Source organism: Harpia harpyja, chromosome W (genome assembly GCF_026419915.1).
Source record: "Harpia harpyja isolate bHarHar1 chromosome W, bHarHar1 primary haplotype, whole genome shotgun sequence".
In the NCBI taxonomy this organism is placed as follows: domain Eukaryota; kingdom Metazoa; phylum Chordata; class Aves; order Accipitriformes; family Accipitridae; genus Harpia; species Harpia harpyja.
The window spans coordinates 21,558,894-21,577,666 of NC_068968.1; the positions used below are offsets into that span (position 1 = coordinate 21,558,894).

Below are 18,773 nucleotides of genomic sequence, written 5' to 3' on the forward strand. Positions count from 1 at the left end.
TATATGGATGTAGATAAGAACTGTTTAATAATTATCTAGCTTATAATGAAGTCAAAGAAATTTCAATAGAGGTAGACATGGCCCAAGAGGATGAGAAGTGGTGCTTAACGTTTGCATTGTTGGCCCAAGGGGATGAGAAGTGATGCTTAACGTTTGCATTGTTGGCCCAAGGGGATGAGAAGTGATGCTTAACGTTTGCATTGTTGAGGCTGGCTGGGGCAGGAGATAGTCCCTGATAAGAAGCAGCAGTCGACCCCAAAAACCAGCCAAGACCGGCCTTGTGACTTCTTGGAACTAATTTTAATATGAAGCGGGGATAGGTCATGCCTATGTATAGGCGTATTGCGAAACTCCATGTATATGTAACACTTGACTGTATAAATTTGAAGCGAACTGCCGAGTCAGGCGCGCACGACTTTGGTGGGACTACCCCCTGTGCTGCCCAGCGCTGAATGAACATATCTACTTTACAATCTCGCTGATTGTGGAGTTTGTTTTCCGCACGTCAGTTTGGTGAGCCAGGCAGGAGACTCTCTGCTCGGCTGCGGGACCGACTGCGGAGCGGACGCCCCTCGGCGCGCCCCGAGCACTTTCCTCGGAGGAGCCTCCGCTGCCAGCCGCTCACCGCGGGAGCAGACAACAACCTCCTGAAGCCGCGGACCAAACGGTATGTTCTACAAGGGGAGCCTGTAAAAGTACAGGCCGGGGCAGCTGGTAAATAGCGCAGAGACGTCTGGCATGCAGCGTAGTCCCCGTATGGGAGGAGGGTACCCTGTATGGTAACAAGGGGGGATTTGCTGACCGATAGAGCGGCCGCCAGCGATCTTGGGGGTAGATCGAGCAAATCCGGGGTGACTGCTGCATCCCATTATCGGGAGCCAGGACGGACCTGTCGATGACTGGTATATAAGAGGCAGGAGAAGGGTAAGCGCACCCCCTTGCAATTGCGCTTGGTACATTTTTGGGGTAAGTGGACCCCCTCGCAATTGCGCTTGGTACATTTTTGCAGCTGCTGAAAGGTTGTCAACTGGAGCGATGACTGTATGATGTGAATGTTTGGAAATTTAATGTTAAAGATTTTGTGTGAGTATGTGGAAATGTTATGTTGAGATTTATATGTGTATATATGCTTGTTAATGTGTAAATGTCTAAAACTGTGAATTGAATGTTTGAGTAAAAGAGACGCAGCTCAGCTGCAGAGCATGTGTGGAGTTCTGATCCACAGTGTGACTCCCTGATGATTTGGAACTTGAATTTATATGTTAGCGTTGTAATTGTAAGTTTGAGTTTGATTATCTTAATCATTTTGTGGTGTTGATATAAGAAAGTCCCTGTATGGTGCATCACATAAATGTGGGTATTATTTGAATGGTGTCTTTTACATCCAGGAAATGAGTGTATGCCCTCATATGTCCTGGAATGTGTGTGGTGTAAACAGAGGTTGCAAATAGATTGTGGAGGGGATATTGAATGCCCTGAGTGTCGGGTTTGGACTCCCTGGGATAAGAGGGGACAGGCTACATACACAGTTGAGATTGTTTGTGGTTGGAAAGGTAGCCGAAATAGTGAAGTTGGTGTGTGGAAAGGAAAATTTAATCCCGGAAATTCGGGACGTGTGGGAGGAAAACTGAGAGAAGACTATAAAAAAGTGTAAGAAACGATTTGCGTGGAAGCTTATTAAAAGGAGAAGTTATAAAATGGGAAACAATCAAGGAGGAGTATTGAGGAAGAGTCCTCTAGGTTGTGTAATTGCCCACTGGAAAGATATTGTTGGGACCGGAGGTACGGAAAATAAAAAGAACCTTATTAAATATTGCAATCAGTGGTGCCCGTTGTATAAGTTAGAAGGTGATGCTAAGTGGCCACTTAATGGGTCAATAGATTATAATACTCTATTACAACTAATGCTGTTTTTAAGGAGAGAAGGAAAATGAGATGAGGTTTCGTATGCAGACATGTTTTTCACCCTCCGAAACCATCCGGAGTGGCAAAGGGACTGTAGAATGATACCCCCACAGGACCCCATGGTGCTTGCACTTGAGCAAGAAAACAACAAGGAGCCTAGAGGTAAACTGAGGCGGTGCTGTTCAGCATGTAGTATTGGACAAAGATGTACAAAGACAAATAAAATCCATCAGGCACCAGAACAAGATCTAATTGATTTGTTTAAGCCTCCCCCTCGACCACAGGAACAGGACGCAGACTCGGATAGAACTCCGACCCCCCCGAGCAGCCCTGTATCTTCCCGTACTAGGAAGAAAACTACCTCAACTGCTTTACAAGCACCTCTCCAAGAGGCGGATGGTGGGACAATGTTAATCAAAGTTCCCTTTTCTACTGCTGAACTAGGGGAATGGAAAAAGGTTGCAAAAGATTATAGGAGTGATCCGATAAGTGTAACTAAGCATTTCCAATTTATTGTAAAACAGCATAACCCTGATTGGAAGGATATACAGCTATTATTGGAATATATGACTGAGACAGAAAAACAGCTGATTTTAAAAACAGCAGGGAACCTTGCTGAAGATCATTATAAGATTACAGGAGGGGACATTAAGGAATATTTCCCTCTCCAAGACCCAAAGTGGGATGTTAATAGATCTGCACATATGGAAAGATTGCAGGGGTATCAAGAGTGGATTACAAAAGGAATGGAGAGAGCAATCCCCAAAACTATAAATTGGTCAGCTTTATATGCAGTTAAACAGAGTCCTTCCGAGTCTCCATCCGAATTCCTGGATCGACTGAGGGATGTGATGCGCCGCAGCACACCGCTGGATCCTGGGTCAGAGGTAGGAGTACAACAATTGGTCTCCCTGTTTTGGGGTCAATCTACAGGGGATATAAGGCGCAAACTTCAGAAATTACGCCCTACAGAGGGTAGGAATTTAGAAATATTGTTGGATGAAGCATGGAGAGTATTTAGTAACAGAGAAGAAGGATATAGGCAAGGGCAAAGGAAATTAATGGCTGTTATCCAGGAAGAAAGAGGAAGAGGGCCTAGACGAGACTTGCCCCGACTGGGCAAGGACCAATGTGCTTTGTATAAGAAATTCGGTCATTGGAAAAAGGAATGCCCAAGGAACAAGGAGGATCAGAGGGCTCAAACAGGAAGAACGGTAGCCCATGTGAAGGGAGATTGATGGGAACCTGGGGAATCTACCCTAGCGGATCCACTGGTTATAATTAAGCTAGGGAAAACACAACAAGAGGTAGAATTTTTGGTAGATACAGGAGCAACATACTCGGTTCTGAACCAAGCTTTGATGCCCCTGGGAGATGATTATGTCATGGTGAAAGGAGCGACTGGCCAAAGTGAAAAGGCATATTTTTGTAAACCTTTAGAATATAAATGAGGAAAACAGTGGGGCATTCATAAATTTTTATATATGCCCAACTCCCCAAAGGCACTTTTGGGAAGGGACTTGTTGGAACAATTGGGAGCAAAAATTGTATTCAAAAAGGGAGAAATTACTCTGAAGGTAAAAGATCAGCAATATATTCAAATATTGAGCCTAACCTTAACCAGTCTCCCCCTAGAAGGAAGCATTAACAAGGACATCTTAAACCAAGTGTACCTGGGGGGTATGGGCTACCAATGCACCTGGAAAAGCAAAAAGTGCTCCACCTGTTGAAGTTAGGATCAAGGAAGGCCAAAAGCCAGTAAGAATTAAACAATATCCCCTAAAGAAGGAAGACAGAGAAGGAATCCGGCCGGTGACAGAAAAATTTTTGCAGTTGGGATTATTAAAAGAGTGTGAGTCTGAATTCAATACCCCTATATTACCTGTTTGGAAGCCCGATGGGTCATATCGGGTGGTCCAAGACTTACGGGCGGTGAATAAGATAACTGAAGATCTTTACCCAGTAGTGGCGAACCCATATACCCTGTTGACTGTATTAACACCTGAATTGACTTGGTTAACTGTTTTAGATTTGAAGGATGCTTTCTTTTGCCTCCCTCTCCATTAGACCAGCTGTATTGGCTTTGTGTGGCAAGGTTTTGGTAGCGGGGAGGTTACAGGGGTGGCTTCTGTAAGAAGCTGCTGGAAGCTTCCCCTGTGTTCGAGAGAGCCCATACCAGCCAGCTCTAAGACGGACCCGCTGCCGGCCAAGGCTGAGCCAATCAGTGATAGTGGTAACGCCTCTATGATAACATTTTTAAGAAGGAAAAAAAAGTTGGGACAGACGGTAAATGGCAGCCGGAGAGAGGAGTGAGAACATGTAAGAGAAACAACCCTGCAGACACCAAGGTCAGTGAAGAAGGAGGGGGAGGAGATGCTCCAGGCGCCGGAGCAGAGATTCCCCTGCAGCCCGTGGTGAAGACCATGGTGAGGCAGGCTGTCCCCCTGCAGCCCATGGAGGTCCACGGTGGAGCAGATATCCACCTGCAGCCTGTGGAGGACCCCATGCCGGAGCAGGTGGGTTCCTGAAGGAGGCTGTGACCCCGTGGGAACCCCGTGCTGGAGCAGGCTCCTGGCAGGACCTGCGGATCTGTGGAGAGAGGAGCTCACATTGGAGCAGGTTTTCTGTCAGGACTTGTGACCCCGTGGGGGACCCACGCTGGAGCAGTCTGTGCCTGAAGGACTGCACACCGTGGAAAGGACCCATGCTGGAGCAGTTTGTGAAGAACTGCAGCCCGTGGGAAGGACCCATGTTGGAGAAGTTTGTGGAGGACTGTCTCCCGTGGGAGGGACCCCACGCTGGAGCAGCGAAAGAGTGTGAGGAGTCCTCCCCCTGAGGAGGATGAAGCGGCAGAAAATAACGTGTGATGAACTGACCGTAAACCCCATCCCCGTCCCCCTGTGCCGCTGGGGGGTTGGTAGAGAATCTGGGAGTGAAGTTGTGCCCGGGAAGAAGGGAGGGGTTGGAGGGAAGGTGTTCTGAGATTTTGTTTTATTTCTCATTACCCTACTCTGGTTGAATTGTAATAAATCGAGTTAATTTTCCCCAAACTGAGTCTGTTTTGCCCGTGACGGTAATTGGTGAGTGATCTCTCCTGTCCTTATCTCGACCCACAAGCTCTTTGTTATATTTTCTCTCCCCTGTCCAGCTGAGAAGGAGGGGGAGTGATATAGAACGGCTTTGGTGGGCACCTGGCATCCAGCCAGGGTTAACCCATCACACCAGCCAAAAATTATTTGCATTTGAATGGGAAAACCCCAAGAGTGGTCGAAAGACCCAGCTCACTTGGATGGTGTTGCCACAAGGATTTAAGAATAGTCCTATCATTTTCGGCAATCAGCTTGCGAAAGACTTAGAATCCTGGGAAACCCCGTCTGAGGAGGGAAAGCTGTTGCAGTATGTGGATGATATCCTGATCGCCACCAAGACAGAGAAAGATTGTATAATATGGACGGTGAGTCTGCTGAATTTCCTGGGACTTCAAGGGTACCGGGTATCCAAGAAGGCGGCACAGGTAATGCAATGCAAAGTGAATTATTTGGGCTATGAAATTAATGTGGGACAAAGAACTTTGGGACAGGCCCGTAAAGAGGCAATATGCCAAACTTAGAGACCTCGGACAGTAAAAGAGTTACGGACTTTTCTGGGAATGACAGGGTGGTGCCAATTGTGGATCTATAATTATGGATTGCTTGTTAAACCACTGTATGCGCTGACAGCCACTGAGCAGAAACACCTTGAGTGGAACAAGGAGACCGAATGAGCCTTTGAGCTACTGAAAAAGGCTTTGATGTCAGCCCCGGCCTTAGGACTCCCAGATGTGAGTAAGCCGTTTCTTCTTTACTGCCACGAGAAGCAGGGCATTGCCCTGGGAATATTAGCACAAAACCTGGGTCCATATCGATGGGCAGTTGCCTACCTTTCTAAGCAGTTAGACACGACTGCAAAAGGTTGGCCTGGATGCCTGCGGGCGGTTGCGGCTGTGATACTGAACATACAGGAAGCCCGAAAGTTTACTCTGGGCCAGAAAATGACTGTTTTGGTGTCTCACACAGTATCAGCAGTACTGGAAGCAAAGGGTGGACATTGGATTTCTCCGCAAAGATTCCTGAGATATCAAGCTATATTGGTAGAGCAGGATGATGTGGAGATTGTAGTCACTAACATTGTCAACCCAGCTTCTTTTCTCAGCGGGAACACAGGAGAACCGGTACATCATGACTGTTTGGAAACCATCGAAGCAACATATGCAAGTCGCCCAGACCTGAAAGACAGCCCCATGGAAAACGGGGAAACTTGGTTCACAGACGGAAGCAGTTACGTCCTAAATGGTAATCGACATGCGGGATACGCCGTCACCACCAGCCAAGAGGTAATAGAATCAGGGGCTTTGCCCATGAACACCTCCGCACAGAAGGCAGAAATAATTGCTCTAACCCGTGCCCTGGAATTGGCCCAGGGCAAAGTTGTGAACATTTATAGAGACTCAAAATATGCCTTTGGAGTTGTACACGCACATGGAGCAATTTGGAAGGAGAGAGGACTATTGAGTTCCCAAGGGAAAAATATCAAACACGCAGAAGAAATTCTGAAGTTACTGGAAGCTGTCCAGCTCCCTGAGAAAGTAGCAATTATGCATATTAAGGCACACCAGAAAGTGAGCTCAGATTTGGAAAAAGGGAATGAACTGGTGGACAGAGAGGCAAAACAAGTGGCCAAAACAAAGAAAAAACCCTGGAGCCACAGTGGGAAGGACCATTCCAAGTACTACTCACCTCCTTTACTGCAATCAGAATCAAGGAACGGGATGCTTGGATTCATCACACCAGAGTGAAAAAGACACCCAAAACTCCATGGAAAGTCACCACAAAACCCGATGGACATTTAGTTTTTACGCGGTAATATGGGGAGTTGTGGGGACTCTGTGTAAGGCGTGGGATGAAAACCTGTTTGTCAGATATAACCAGGAGCTAGCAAAGGATATTAATGTATCAAGCTGTTGGATGTGTACCTTAATACCCAGACAAGGAGAAACCTTCCCATTTATTGGTGTCCCCCTCAGAACAAACAGCACTAAAACACTATTGAATAGAACTGCCAACTATACTTGTTTATATGGAAATTGTTCCAGAACTATAGTGAAGTATAAACTTGATCTGGATAGCAGAGACCCACATGATAATGATCAATACAATTGGTCTTGGAGATTAAAAGACATGGAAAGAGGCAGAGGGGGAGACCCCACAATGATGCGCCCCCATTATGCCAACACTTCTAGTTTTCTTGGGACACTGAATGGAACTTGCTTTCGATGTAATGAATACATCACTCTACAGGGATAGCTAATACAGGATGGGGAAATCTAACAGGGAGTTGTTGTCTTCCTCCTTCTCGGGAGCTGTCCAATTGTAATCTCCCTGACGGGCATTGGTACCTTTGTGCAAATGGGAAGGCACATAAGAGTTTACCTATCGATTGGTGGGGAGAATGCACAGAGGGAATAATAATCCCACAAACACTCCCTATCTTAGGAAAATTACAGGGAATATTCTGATCCCCATGGCACCACACGAGGACTAAAAGAACCTCTAACCCTCTTATAGAACGAGGCACCACATTCCACAGTGCGGTACGATGGCTTTTCCCAATGCTTGGAGTATCTGAATTGGAAAAAGCAATAGTCAATGTATCAGCGGTAGTCGAGACTTTAGCCAATACTACTGCTGACGCTCTAGGAAAATTACAAGCTGAAATTGATTCCTTGGCAAAGATAACGATACAAAATCGCCTTGCATTAGATATGTTAACCGCAAAGGAAGGGGGGGTGTGCGTACGTATAAATCAAAGCTGTTGTGCTTATTTAAATGAAAGACAGCAAGTAGAGACAGATATTGAAAAGATTTGGGAAATTTCTAAGGAGTTACATCTTATCACTATGGATGATACATCATGGGGATTTTCTGAGATATGGGAAAAACTAACTTCCTGGTTGCTAAATTTAACATGGCCAAAACAACTGTTTGTGACAGCAATAGTAATCATTTTTCTGCTCATGATCCTTTGTACAACAATTCGATGCAGCTTATGGTGTTTCCAAAGCACAGGAGATTCCTACAGTAAATGGAAAAAGAATCAGTTGCGACGAAAACTCGAGTCCAATAAATATTTTGAGAGAATGCTAGATAGGGAAACAATGCATTAGAAGTACTAGAGTTGGATATAGTAAAAGAATTTACTATTTTCTAGAAAAGGGGGGACTGAAACAGGGAGCCAAAGGAACCTTAGGAGATATAGTAGATATATGGATGTAGATAAGAACTGTTTAATAATTATCTAGCTTATAATGAAGTTAAAGAAATTTCAATAGAGGTAGACATGGCCCAAGAGGATGAGAAGTGGTGCTTAATGTTTGCATTGTTGAGGCTGGCTGGGGCAGGAGATAGTCCCTGACAAGAAGCAGCAGTCGACCCCAAAAACCAGCCAAGACCGGCCTTGTGACTTCTTGGAACTAATTTTAATATGAAGCGGGGATAGGTCATGCCTATGTATAGGTGTATTGCGAAACTCCATGTATATGTAACACTTGACTGTATAAATTTGAAGCGAACTGCCGAGTCAGGCGCGCACGACTTTGGTGGGACTACCCCCCGTGCTACCCAGCGCTGAATAAACATACCTACTTTACAATCTCGCTGATTGTGGAGTCTGTTTCCGCACGTCACTGCACTGAGGTTCAGGAGGTGGGACCTTCATGCTCTCTGCACATTCATCAGCAAAAACTTGGAATTTTGGTGGCAGCCAAGGCTGCACAAGTGCAGGGGGGGTTGAAAGGCACCTGAAGAGCAACCACAGGCAGCAGGAACAGAAGACAGATGACTCGTGCTTTTGGACACTCTTAAAAATGAATTAAGGTTGGATTCACAAAGGAAGCAATGCCCAGGATCTAGTCTAAGCCAAAGGTGCAAGGTGCTTCAGACTGTGAAAATTTGGACACCCATTCAGGTTATGACAGGGAGGAGAGTGGTGGCATGCCAGCTGAGCGGCAGCACTGCTGGTGCCGTTAGGCAGGTGCAGTGGCAGGCAGCTCAGCACACTGCTCTCAGGGCTTAGCACAGGTCAGAAGCAGATGAGCAGTGAGGAGCTGTGGCCCGAGCAATGCACAGGAGCTCACTGAACGGGCAGGCAGTCACACAACCATGCTGCAAAGCATTCACTTGCCTTGACTCCCCCTGGAGACCTCAGTATTGCTGCAAATACCATCTTGAAGTCAGGAGCTTAGCACTCTGCACATACCTAGAAAGCCAAAATTGCAGTTCTCCCTCCTCCCCACACAGAAGTCGGGATAAATGATGTTGCTCCAGCTATTAGTTAGACCACAGTAACATAAACAAAGGGGTTTCTTGTATGTTTTTTTAATAAAATGTTTTTGTTCTAAGATATTGTCTTTTTTTGGAAGAAAAGGCCAATCTATTTATCACAATTTAACCAAAACCACTACTTTTTACTTTGAAGTTTGTGCCTGTGAGAAATGAAAGAGTGGGTGAAGACAATAATGTCACTCAGCTCTTTTGAACTTAGTTCACTATTACATTACAAAATGTTCCCTTAGGAATTTTTCAAGATCAAGTCTGACAGAAGGGAAACATCTCCATCTAGTGGAATAACCCAAAGTGCATTTTTTAAATGCTTTTCATGCAAGCTGAACACTTTCCTGAATCTAAGGTTTGAACTATTACAGTGGCTCTGAGGAAAGAAGAATGACACACATCTGGGCAGGTTTTCCTCCTTGGTGGTCTCCATTGCCGTACCAAAGCAGGATTTGTGCGGATGGTGAAATTACCATCAGAGTAGTCAGCAGCTAAAAAAGAATTAGACCTTTCCATATATGAGAACAGTGTTTGTTGTTAGCACTAGAGAGGATAAAATTACAAGGGTTATCAATCCTCATGCTTCAGGATGTAACATAATCACTGGCTGGAGGATGTTAGCAGGAATTCCCTCTTTGTATAGCACTGCATAATTAGGGAGGTGTATGAAGTGTTCGTTGTTGGCCACCATGAGCAACCAGATACCAGGCTACTATCTATGGATCATAACTCTGTGCTGGGATAACAGCTATGATGTTCCTAAATAACAAAATGAATTCTTCCCTGGGTATGTGGAATGTGCACAGATGCAAAGGGAGCTCTGGCTTCCAGGGTTTCTAGTTCAAGGGATGTGTACAACAGCAGTTGTAGGTGCTAAATCTCTCTTATTTTTGTGATCAACTCCGGCTCTCTGGATTGAAATGCAGCCATCATTACCTTTTTGGCGATGTTGCCCATCGAAGCCCAAGGGACAGTCACATTCGTATCTGTCCTTATTGGGAACGCAGGTGCCTCCATTTGCACATGGTGAGCTCACACAGGGGTGGGCAGCATTTGCTAGGTTGAATCCAAAAGTGAAATCATGTTTCACATCAATTGTCTGGTCATTCAAGATAATCTATGTGTTAAAAAAAAAAAGGAAAAAAAGGGAGGAAAATGCATGCTAAATCCTTCCAAATTTTCAGTATTGCACTGTTAGGCAGAAGACTTCTCTAAAAGACTTCAGAGAAAGGTAAGGCTGAAAACTTGGCCAAAAACCTATTTCTTGTGATGAGTGTTTTCCAGTCGCAGAGGTCCAACTCATTCTGTTGCTCACTCTGACTTGTTGGAGATTAATTTCTTTTGTGTTTTGTGGCACAGCCTTAGGCAACCCCCATATGGAGAGAAGCTGTGTGGGATTTACCAGTTGTGTCTGAACACAGGCACAATGCTTTGTAGCTGAGCCGTGAGCTAGGACTGTAAAATTAGATGAGCACTGCTGAGGAAAAGCATTTCTGAGATCAGGAAACCCCCCAGGAGACTAGTGTTGATAACAGAAATACTAAGCAGAACAGCTTGTTTTTCACATTTTCTATTGCTTTCTAGTATCTCATCTTGCCTGAAAGAAACTAGAGTTAAGAATGGATGAAAAACATAATTAATGACTTCACAAAACTATTTGTATATAAACTGAAGAGAATTGTTAAATGTTGGGATTTTTCCAATGTGTCAACAACATATGTTCTCCAATATAAACCAACATTTGTTTAATCTCAGCTGATATCGTGGCAGAGAAATTACATGTGGGTATGGCTTCTGATCTCAGCTACATCAAAATAGGAAGTCCATTTTCACAAACAAATAGATTTTAAGGCTAGAAGTGAGAACTGTAACAGTTACTTTGGCTCCTGCATAACTCAGACGATGTACCTTAGGGGGGCCTACTGGGGGAAGGGGTTGCATCAAGCATATATACTCTGTTTGAAACAGCATTAAAGTTCAACAGCAGAAAAACATCCAGTCCTGTTGCAAAGATGGACCAGTGAAGAATCCACTACCTTTTCAGCTTCTTTCTAACTTCTGGCTACATTGTTCCAGAGGTCAACAAGCCCTCACTCTTAAAAATGTGTATCTTATTTCTGGACTTAAACTATCTTCACCTTCCAGCCGTTGTTTCTCATTGTGCCATTTTCTACATCATTTTAGAGCCAGCTACTCAAAGAAAGCTCATCCTCACATAGAAATTAGCAGACCACAATAAAGTAAATTCTTAACCTTATCTGAGTAAACTAAGATTGAGATCTTAGGTCTTTCTATACACGGCATGTTTTCCAGTACTTGGTGATGTTTGTAGCTTTATTTCTATACAGTTCTCCAAAATCCTGCTATGTGTAAACATTACAGTCAACTAATAGTCTCCCAGTGCCCAAAAGGCAAGTGATACTCTTCCTTGACATTCCATTCAGGCCTCTAAGGTGGCAAATCCACCTTCTTAACTACATCACAGAAGTAAGAGCTCACGCTCAGCATTTCCTAATCCTTATCAATACCTCTGTACTCTAGGGTACAACCCCTCACTTTGTAAGTGTGACCTATGTTCATTGCTCCAAGGCTCCCTATCTTGCTCTCCAAAATGCACAGTATTTAGTCAAGCCTACCTTTCCAAAGATGTTTGTGTGACTGACCTGTTCCCATCACTATTACACACTCTCCCAGTTTTCTTGTACTTCAGGTTTTCTGCTAGATAGCTGTGCTGGTTTTGACTGGGATAGAGTTAATTTTCTTCATAGTAGCTAGTATGGGGTTAAGTTTTGGATTTGTGCTGAAAACAGTGTTGATAATGCAGAGGTGTTTTCATTACTGCTGAGCAGTGCTTACACAGAGTCAAGGCCTTTTCTGCTCCTCACACCACCCCACCAGCGAGTAGGCTGGGGGTGCACAAGAAATTGGGAGGGGACACAGCCAGGACAGCTGTCCCCAACTGACCCAAGGGATATTCCAGACCATATGACATCATGCTCAGCATATAAAGCTGGGGGGAAGAAGAAGGAAGGGGGGACACTTGGAGCTATGGCGTTTGTCTTCCCAAGTAACTGTTATGCATGATGGAACCCTGCTTTCCTGGAGATGGCTGAACACCTGCCTGCTGATGGGAAGTGGTGAATGAATTCCTTGTTTTGCTTTGGTTGCATATGTGGCTTTTGCTTTACCTATTAAACTGCCTTTATCTCAACCCACGAGTTTTCTCACTTTTATTCTTCTGATTCTCTCCCCCATCCAGCCGTGGGGGGAGTGAGCGAGCGGCTGCGTAGTGCTTAGTTGCCGGCTGGGGTTAAACCACGATAATAGCTGACAAAGATACTGAAAAATGTTGGACCAAGTGATGAAACCATTTACACTGACTTGCAATTACTTTTCTGTCCTTGACCAATTATTAAGTGATGCACTACTAGGTTTTTTTATTTATTATTAAATTTGATGCAATAATTTACTCATTTTAAACTCTGAGGATTCGTGGCCAACCAAAATCCAAAATATACCTAATCTAGGGAGACCAAATGTTAGTTCAGTTTGAACTTTCATTTGAGTACTTATTAGGACTATTTTATGAATTTACAGATTTATTTTCCAGAAAAGAATTGCACCAATGCACAGCTGACCCTACCGGAACATCATCCCTAAAGTCTGCCAACAATGAAAAAGATCATCTCCATTCATGTGCCCCATATAAAAGCATAAGAAGGGAAGGCAGTGAGGTGAGCAACTGATGTGTGGTATAAGAATATGCTAGCTGGACTGAGATCCACTTTAATTTGTATCTTCTTTTTCGCTCATTACTGTATTGGTTACATCACACATTCAGCTGCCTCATTGTGCATATGTTGCATTATTTGAGCATTTCTTCTGTTCATTTATTTATATATGATGCTAAAGGGCACACTGAGGACTCTAATCTTAACATAGCTTTATGCATCTGTGGTGGGTTGACCCTGGCTGGATGCCAGGTGCCCACCAAAGCCGTTCTATATCACTCCCCCTCCTCAGCTGGACAGGGGAGAGAAAATATAACAAAGGGCTGGTGCATCAAGATAAGGACAGGAGAGATCACTCACCAATTACCATCACAGGTAAAACAGACTCAGCTTGGGGAAAATTAACTCAATTTATTACAAATCAACCAGAGTAGGTTAATGAGAAATAAAACCAAATCTCAAAACACAGTTCCCTCCACCCCTCCCTTCTTCCCGGGCACAACTTCACTCCCGGATTCTCTACCAACCCCCCCCAGCAGCGCAGGGGGACGGGGAATGGGGTTTACGGTCAGTTCATCACACGTTGTCTCTGCCGCTTCATCATCCTCAGGGGCAGGACTCATCACACTCTTCCCCTGCTCCAGTGTGGAGTCCCTCCCACGGGAGACAGTCCTTCACGAACTTCTCCAACGTGGGTCCTTCCCATGGGCTGCAGTTCTTCATGAACTGCTCCAGCATGGGTCCTTTCCACGGCGTGCAGTCCTTCAGGAGCACACTGCTCCAGCGTGGGTCCCCCACGGGGTCACATGTCCTGCCAGAAAACCTGCTCCAATATGGGCTCCTCTCTCCACAGATCCGCAGGTCCTGCCAGGAGCCTGCTCCAGCGTGGGCTTCCCACAGGGTCACAGCCTCCTTCAGGCACCCACCTGCTCTGGTGTGGGGTCCTCCACAGGCTGCAGGTGGATATCTGCTCCACCGTGGACCTCCATGGACTGCAGGGGGACAGCCTGCCTCACCATGGTCTTCACCACGGGCTGCAGGGGAATCTCTGCTCCGGCGCCTGGAGCACCTCCTCCCCCTCCTTCTTCACTGACCTTGGTGTCTGCAGGGTTGTTTCTCTTACATGTTCTCGCTCCTCTCTCCGGCTGCCATTTCTGTCTGTCCCAGCAACTTTTTTTCCTTCTTAAAAATGTTATCACAGAGGCGTTATCACTATCGCTGATTGGCTCGGCCTTGGCCGGCGGCGGGTCCGTCTTAGATCTGGCTGGTATTGGCTCTGTCGGACACAGGGGAAGCTTCCAGCAGCTTCTTACAGAAGCCACCCCTGTAACCCCCCCCGCTACCAAAACCTTGCCACACAAAGCCAATACAGCATCATTCTGAATTTGATCCCATATGGCTTTTGCTTACTTATAGGTAGAGTATGGAAATTAATAGGGAGAATGGGAGTGTGTCCAGGTTTCAGCTGGGATAGAGTTGATTGTCTTCCTAGTAGCTGGTACAGTGCTATGTTTTGAGTTCAGTATGAGAAGAATGTTGATAACACTGATCTTTTCAGTTGTTGCTAAGTAATGTTTAGTCTAAAGTCAAGGATTTTTCAGCTTCTCATGCCCAGCCATCAAGAAGGCTGGAGGGGCACAAGAAGTTGGGGGGGGACACAGCCAGGGCAGCTGACCCAAAGTGGCCAACGGGGTATTCCATACCATGTGACGTCACATCTAGTATATAAACTGGGGTGGGGGTGGGGGCGGGGGATCGCCGCTTGGGGACTAACTGGGCGTTGATCGGCGGGTGGTGAGCAATCGCACTGCGCATCATTTGTATATTCCAATCCTTTTATCATTACTGTTGTCATTTTATTAGTGTTATCATTATCATTATTAGTTTCTTCTTTTCTGTTCTATTAAACCATTCTTATCTCAACCCACAAGTTTTACTTCTTTTCCTGATTTTCTCCCCCATCCCACTGGGTGGGGGGGGAGTGAGTGAGCAGCTGCGTGGTGCTTAGTTGCTGGCTGGGGTTAAACCACAACACAGTGGTAATACTTACTGGCTATTAAAGTTAGAATGACTTTTCACTGTGAAATTCATATTTAAGCACTTTGTGTGGGCTTCTGAGGTGAAATCTTGGATTATTTTGAATATTGCCAGTGCTATAAGGGCAGGTTTTCACCTAAAGTGTCTACTGGACAGGATATATGACAAGATGAAAATAAATTCCTCCAGTGTGTTACTCTGGGCACATACCTTCTGGATGCTCCCACTGAAGGGCCTGAGGATCCCAGAATTCTTCTTCACAGCATCATAACTAGGGATTCCACCAATAAATATTTCAGAGCTGCACTTAATCTGTGTGAAAGCCCCCTGCAAGAAACACAGGAATAACATTTTTTGAGAGTAGCTGGAACCATGCTTGTATCTTCAGATTAGCTAACATTAGATGTTATAGCTTACTTTAATGCCTCATTGCTTCTGTTAATTGCATTTCTTTGTACAATTCTCTCAAGAAAGCCACCGTAGGACACTGTCTACTGACTGTGCTTTATCATAATCAGAGCTAGCTGAGAAATCTCAAGTATTTCAAAATTGGAAAACCGAAGGAAGAAAGAAAGAAGACTGACTCATTCTGACTTCTGACTGCACATCTATCTCTATTTACAATGACTTGAGGTACATTGATGTGAATCTAGGACCAGAATGAGTTTCATAAAGTTAAAATCAGAGCAAAGTCCATGGAACAGAAACTCATTTAATGTTTCCAACATCTGAAAACCTAATTCATAACAAGATACGGGGTTAAATGAAAGAAATATTGGGTTTGTATTAGTTACCAGAAGCAGTTGCTCAGGATACCTGATAGGACTAGTGTCGTGGTTTAAACCCAGCTGGTAACAAAGCACCATGCAGCCGCTCGCTCATTCCTCCCCCCAGGCCACGGTGGGATGAGGAGAAAATATAAAGAAAGGCTCGTGGGTCGAGACAAGGACTGGGAGGGATCACTCCCCACTTATGGTCACTGGCAAAAGACAGGATCAACTTGGGGAAGAAACAAAATCAATTTAATTTACTACAAATCAAATCAAAACAAGGATACTGAGAAGTAAAACCAAACCTTAGAACACCTTCCCCCCACCCCTCTCTCCTTCCTGGCTCAACTCCACTGCCGTCTCTCTCTCTACCTCCTCCCCCCGGCGGCACAGGGGAACAGGGGATGGGGGTTGGGGTCAGCTCGCCACACAGTCTCTGCCGCTCCTTCCTCCTCAGGGGGAGGACTCCTCACTTGTCCCCTGCTCCACCGTGGGGTCCCTCCCACAGGAGACAGTCCTTCACGAACGTCTCCAACGTGAGTCCTTTCCACGGGCTCCAGTTCTTCACGAACTTCCCTGGCGTGGGTCCTTTCCACAGGCCGATCTTCAGTCACAGACTGCTTCAGCGCAGGCTTTCCCATGGAGTCACGGCCATCTTCGGGGGCATCTGACTGCTCCGGCGTGGGCTTCTCCACAGCCTGCAAGTAGGCATCTGCTCCACCACTCACCTCTATGGGCTGCAGGGAGACAGCCTGCCATCTCACCATGGGCTGCAGGGGCATCACCTCCTCCAGTGCACCTCCTCCCCCTCCTTCTTCACTGACCTCAGTATCTGCATGGGTGTTCCTCTCACATTCCAATCCCCCCACTCACTGCGGGTTCCCCTTCTTAAATATGTCATCCCAGAGGCACTACCACTGTCACTGATTGGGTCAGCCTTGGCCAGAGGCAGGTCCGACTTGGAGCTGAGGAAGCTTCTAGCAGCTTCTCACAGGAGCCACCCCTGTGGCCCCCTCCCCCATTACCAAAAAACCCCGCCACACAAACCCATAACAACTAGTCAGGGTCCTGGAGCGAACTGGAAGAAGTTTAACAGCTAAGGACAGGATAACTGTGTAATTTCAGTCCTGCAGAAGCTCCTGTGATTTCTTTGTTGGCAGCTCCCAGGCAACCTCCTTCTGCAGCTGCAGTGCAGCATGCACTTAGAGAAAAAAAATGGGAGTCTTCATCTTGACCCATCTATCTAAAGAAGTCTCGACTGCTCTGTTTGAATGTTTCCCACTCAGTTTGTTTCTTGACAGACAATTGGAATTTCATTTGATTTACATTTTTCAAGAAATGTCTAAGCTTTAAATAGTTTCCCAGTTTGCAGAAAAAAATTCAGATTCTTCTGCTAACAGAATCTGGAGTCTGTTTTTTCTGGCCAGACTTTCCATTAGGAAAGAATAAAAGACATTTTCTAAGCAATTCTAGCCTTAGGTTCTTGGCATAAAAAAGTACCTCTGTGTACGCATTTGAGTGCTTAGAGTGAATACCCTGCTCAGATTCTTGCAAGCAAAATTTTACCTCATTTGACTCACTATGACCTCTTAGTCAGGGAATAGTAAAATGCAAGTCATCAACTCTCTGAGTATTCCAGCCCTTACTCTGTCCTGAAAATTACTTTTGCAAGACAAAGAAACAATTCTCTTTTGGCCTACCTTTCCAGCACAATATTCAGAGAGAGGTAAAAACAGGACTTTGTGCACATATTTTTTTATTTCATCCTTCTCCAGATGATGCATTTCATAGTGCATACAATGTTCAGCAGACTTAGCCACAACCACGAAGTACCAAGAAAAGAACCTTAAGAACATGTATGAACTGAACATAAAAAAGTGAGTCCAGTTGCACATCAAGAGCAGGTAAGGTTGTATTTCAGCTGCCTTTACAGGACCCCGGCCTCAGAGGGAAGAATTCATGTGCAAATTTCCAATTTTGGGCTTAAGAAAATGTTACTCTAATGTGGATACTTTTTTGAGCTCTTAAGAGCTTTGAGAGCAGCCTGTGTAGCTTACTATGCAATCATTTTATAATCTAACAGCCATATTCATAACAACTTATGCCATATGCTCACCTCTGCCATCCCTTCCACTGGCTTTTGTTTGTCCACTTGTAGGATACCATTCTTCGCTGTGCGAGACACTTGCAACTCATGCCATTGACCCAGACTGACAGGTTCTTCACTCCTGTTTTAAGGGGAAGAAAACTTTTAAGTATTTTTCACTTTTGCCTTTCTGATATTTTCAAATATTGCTGTCATGTTAAAAAGTCAAGTCCTCTGGGATGATTTTCTAAATAAAAAATAAAAATAAAAATAATAAAAAAATAAAAATAAAAATAAATCACTGTGTTTCTTTCCTTATAAAGAAGTAACATAATTTCTGAGCCCTATCAGCAAAGGAAAGTAAGACCATGTTCCTATAGCAAATAACAAGCACTATACTTTTATTTATAAATGAAACATTTCTATAATCAGCATGCGTTTCATCTACCTCTGAACTAATTTTTCTGCTCAGTCATTTATAATGCATAAAGACAATTTTTTGTCTCAGCTATACATCCTCATTTCACAATGACATAAGCCTGGAGATAAAGCTTCCCACTTAATGGTCCATCTAGTCCCACATTCTTCATCCTCTTTTAAAATAGAACTACTTTGTGTTTGCTTATGTTGTGGTTTAACCCCAGCCAGCAACTAAGCACCACGCAGCTGCTCACTCACTCCCCCCCCACCCAGTGGGATGGGGGAGAAAATCGGGAAAAGAAGTAAAACTCGTGGGTTGAGATAAGAATGGTTTAATAGAACAGAAAAGAAGAAACTAATAATGATAATGATAACACTAATAAAATGACAACAGTAATAATAAAAGGATTGGAATGTACAAATGATGCGCAGTGCGATTGCTCACCACCCGCCAATC

General features: G+C 44.8%; 1 protein-coding gene across 1 annotated transcript in view; it reads right to left on the reverse strand.

Annotated features, from left to right (window-relative positions):
• Window positions 1-18,773, reverse strand: part of LOC128136071 (pikachurin-like) — a 32,426-nt gene that overhangs the window by 938 nt on the left and 12,715 nt on the right. The window contains exons 2-4 of the mRNA XM_052775157.1: window positions 17,927-18,038; window positions 15,251-15,367; window positions 10,209-10,389 (exon numbers count right to left, since the gene is read on the reverse strand). Coding sequence (XP_052631117.1) covers window positions 10,209-10,389; window positions 15,251-15,367; window positions 17,927-18,038 — 410 coding nt within the window. The remainder of the gene's footprint in view (window positions 1-10,208; window positions 10,390-15,250; window positions 15,368-17,926; window positions 18,039-18,773) is intronic.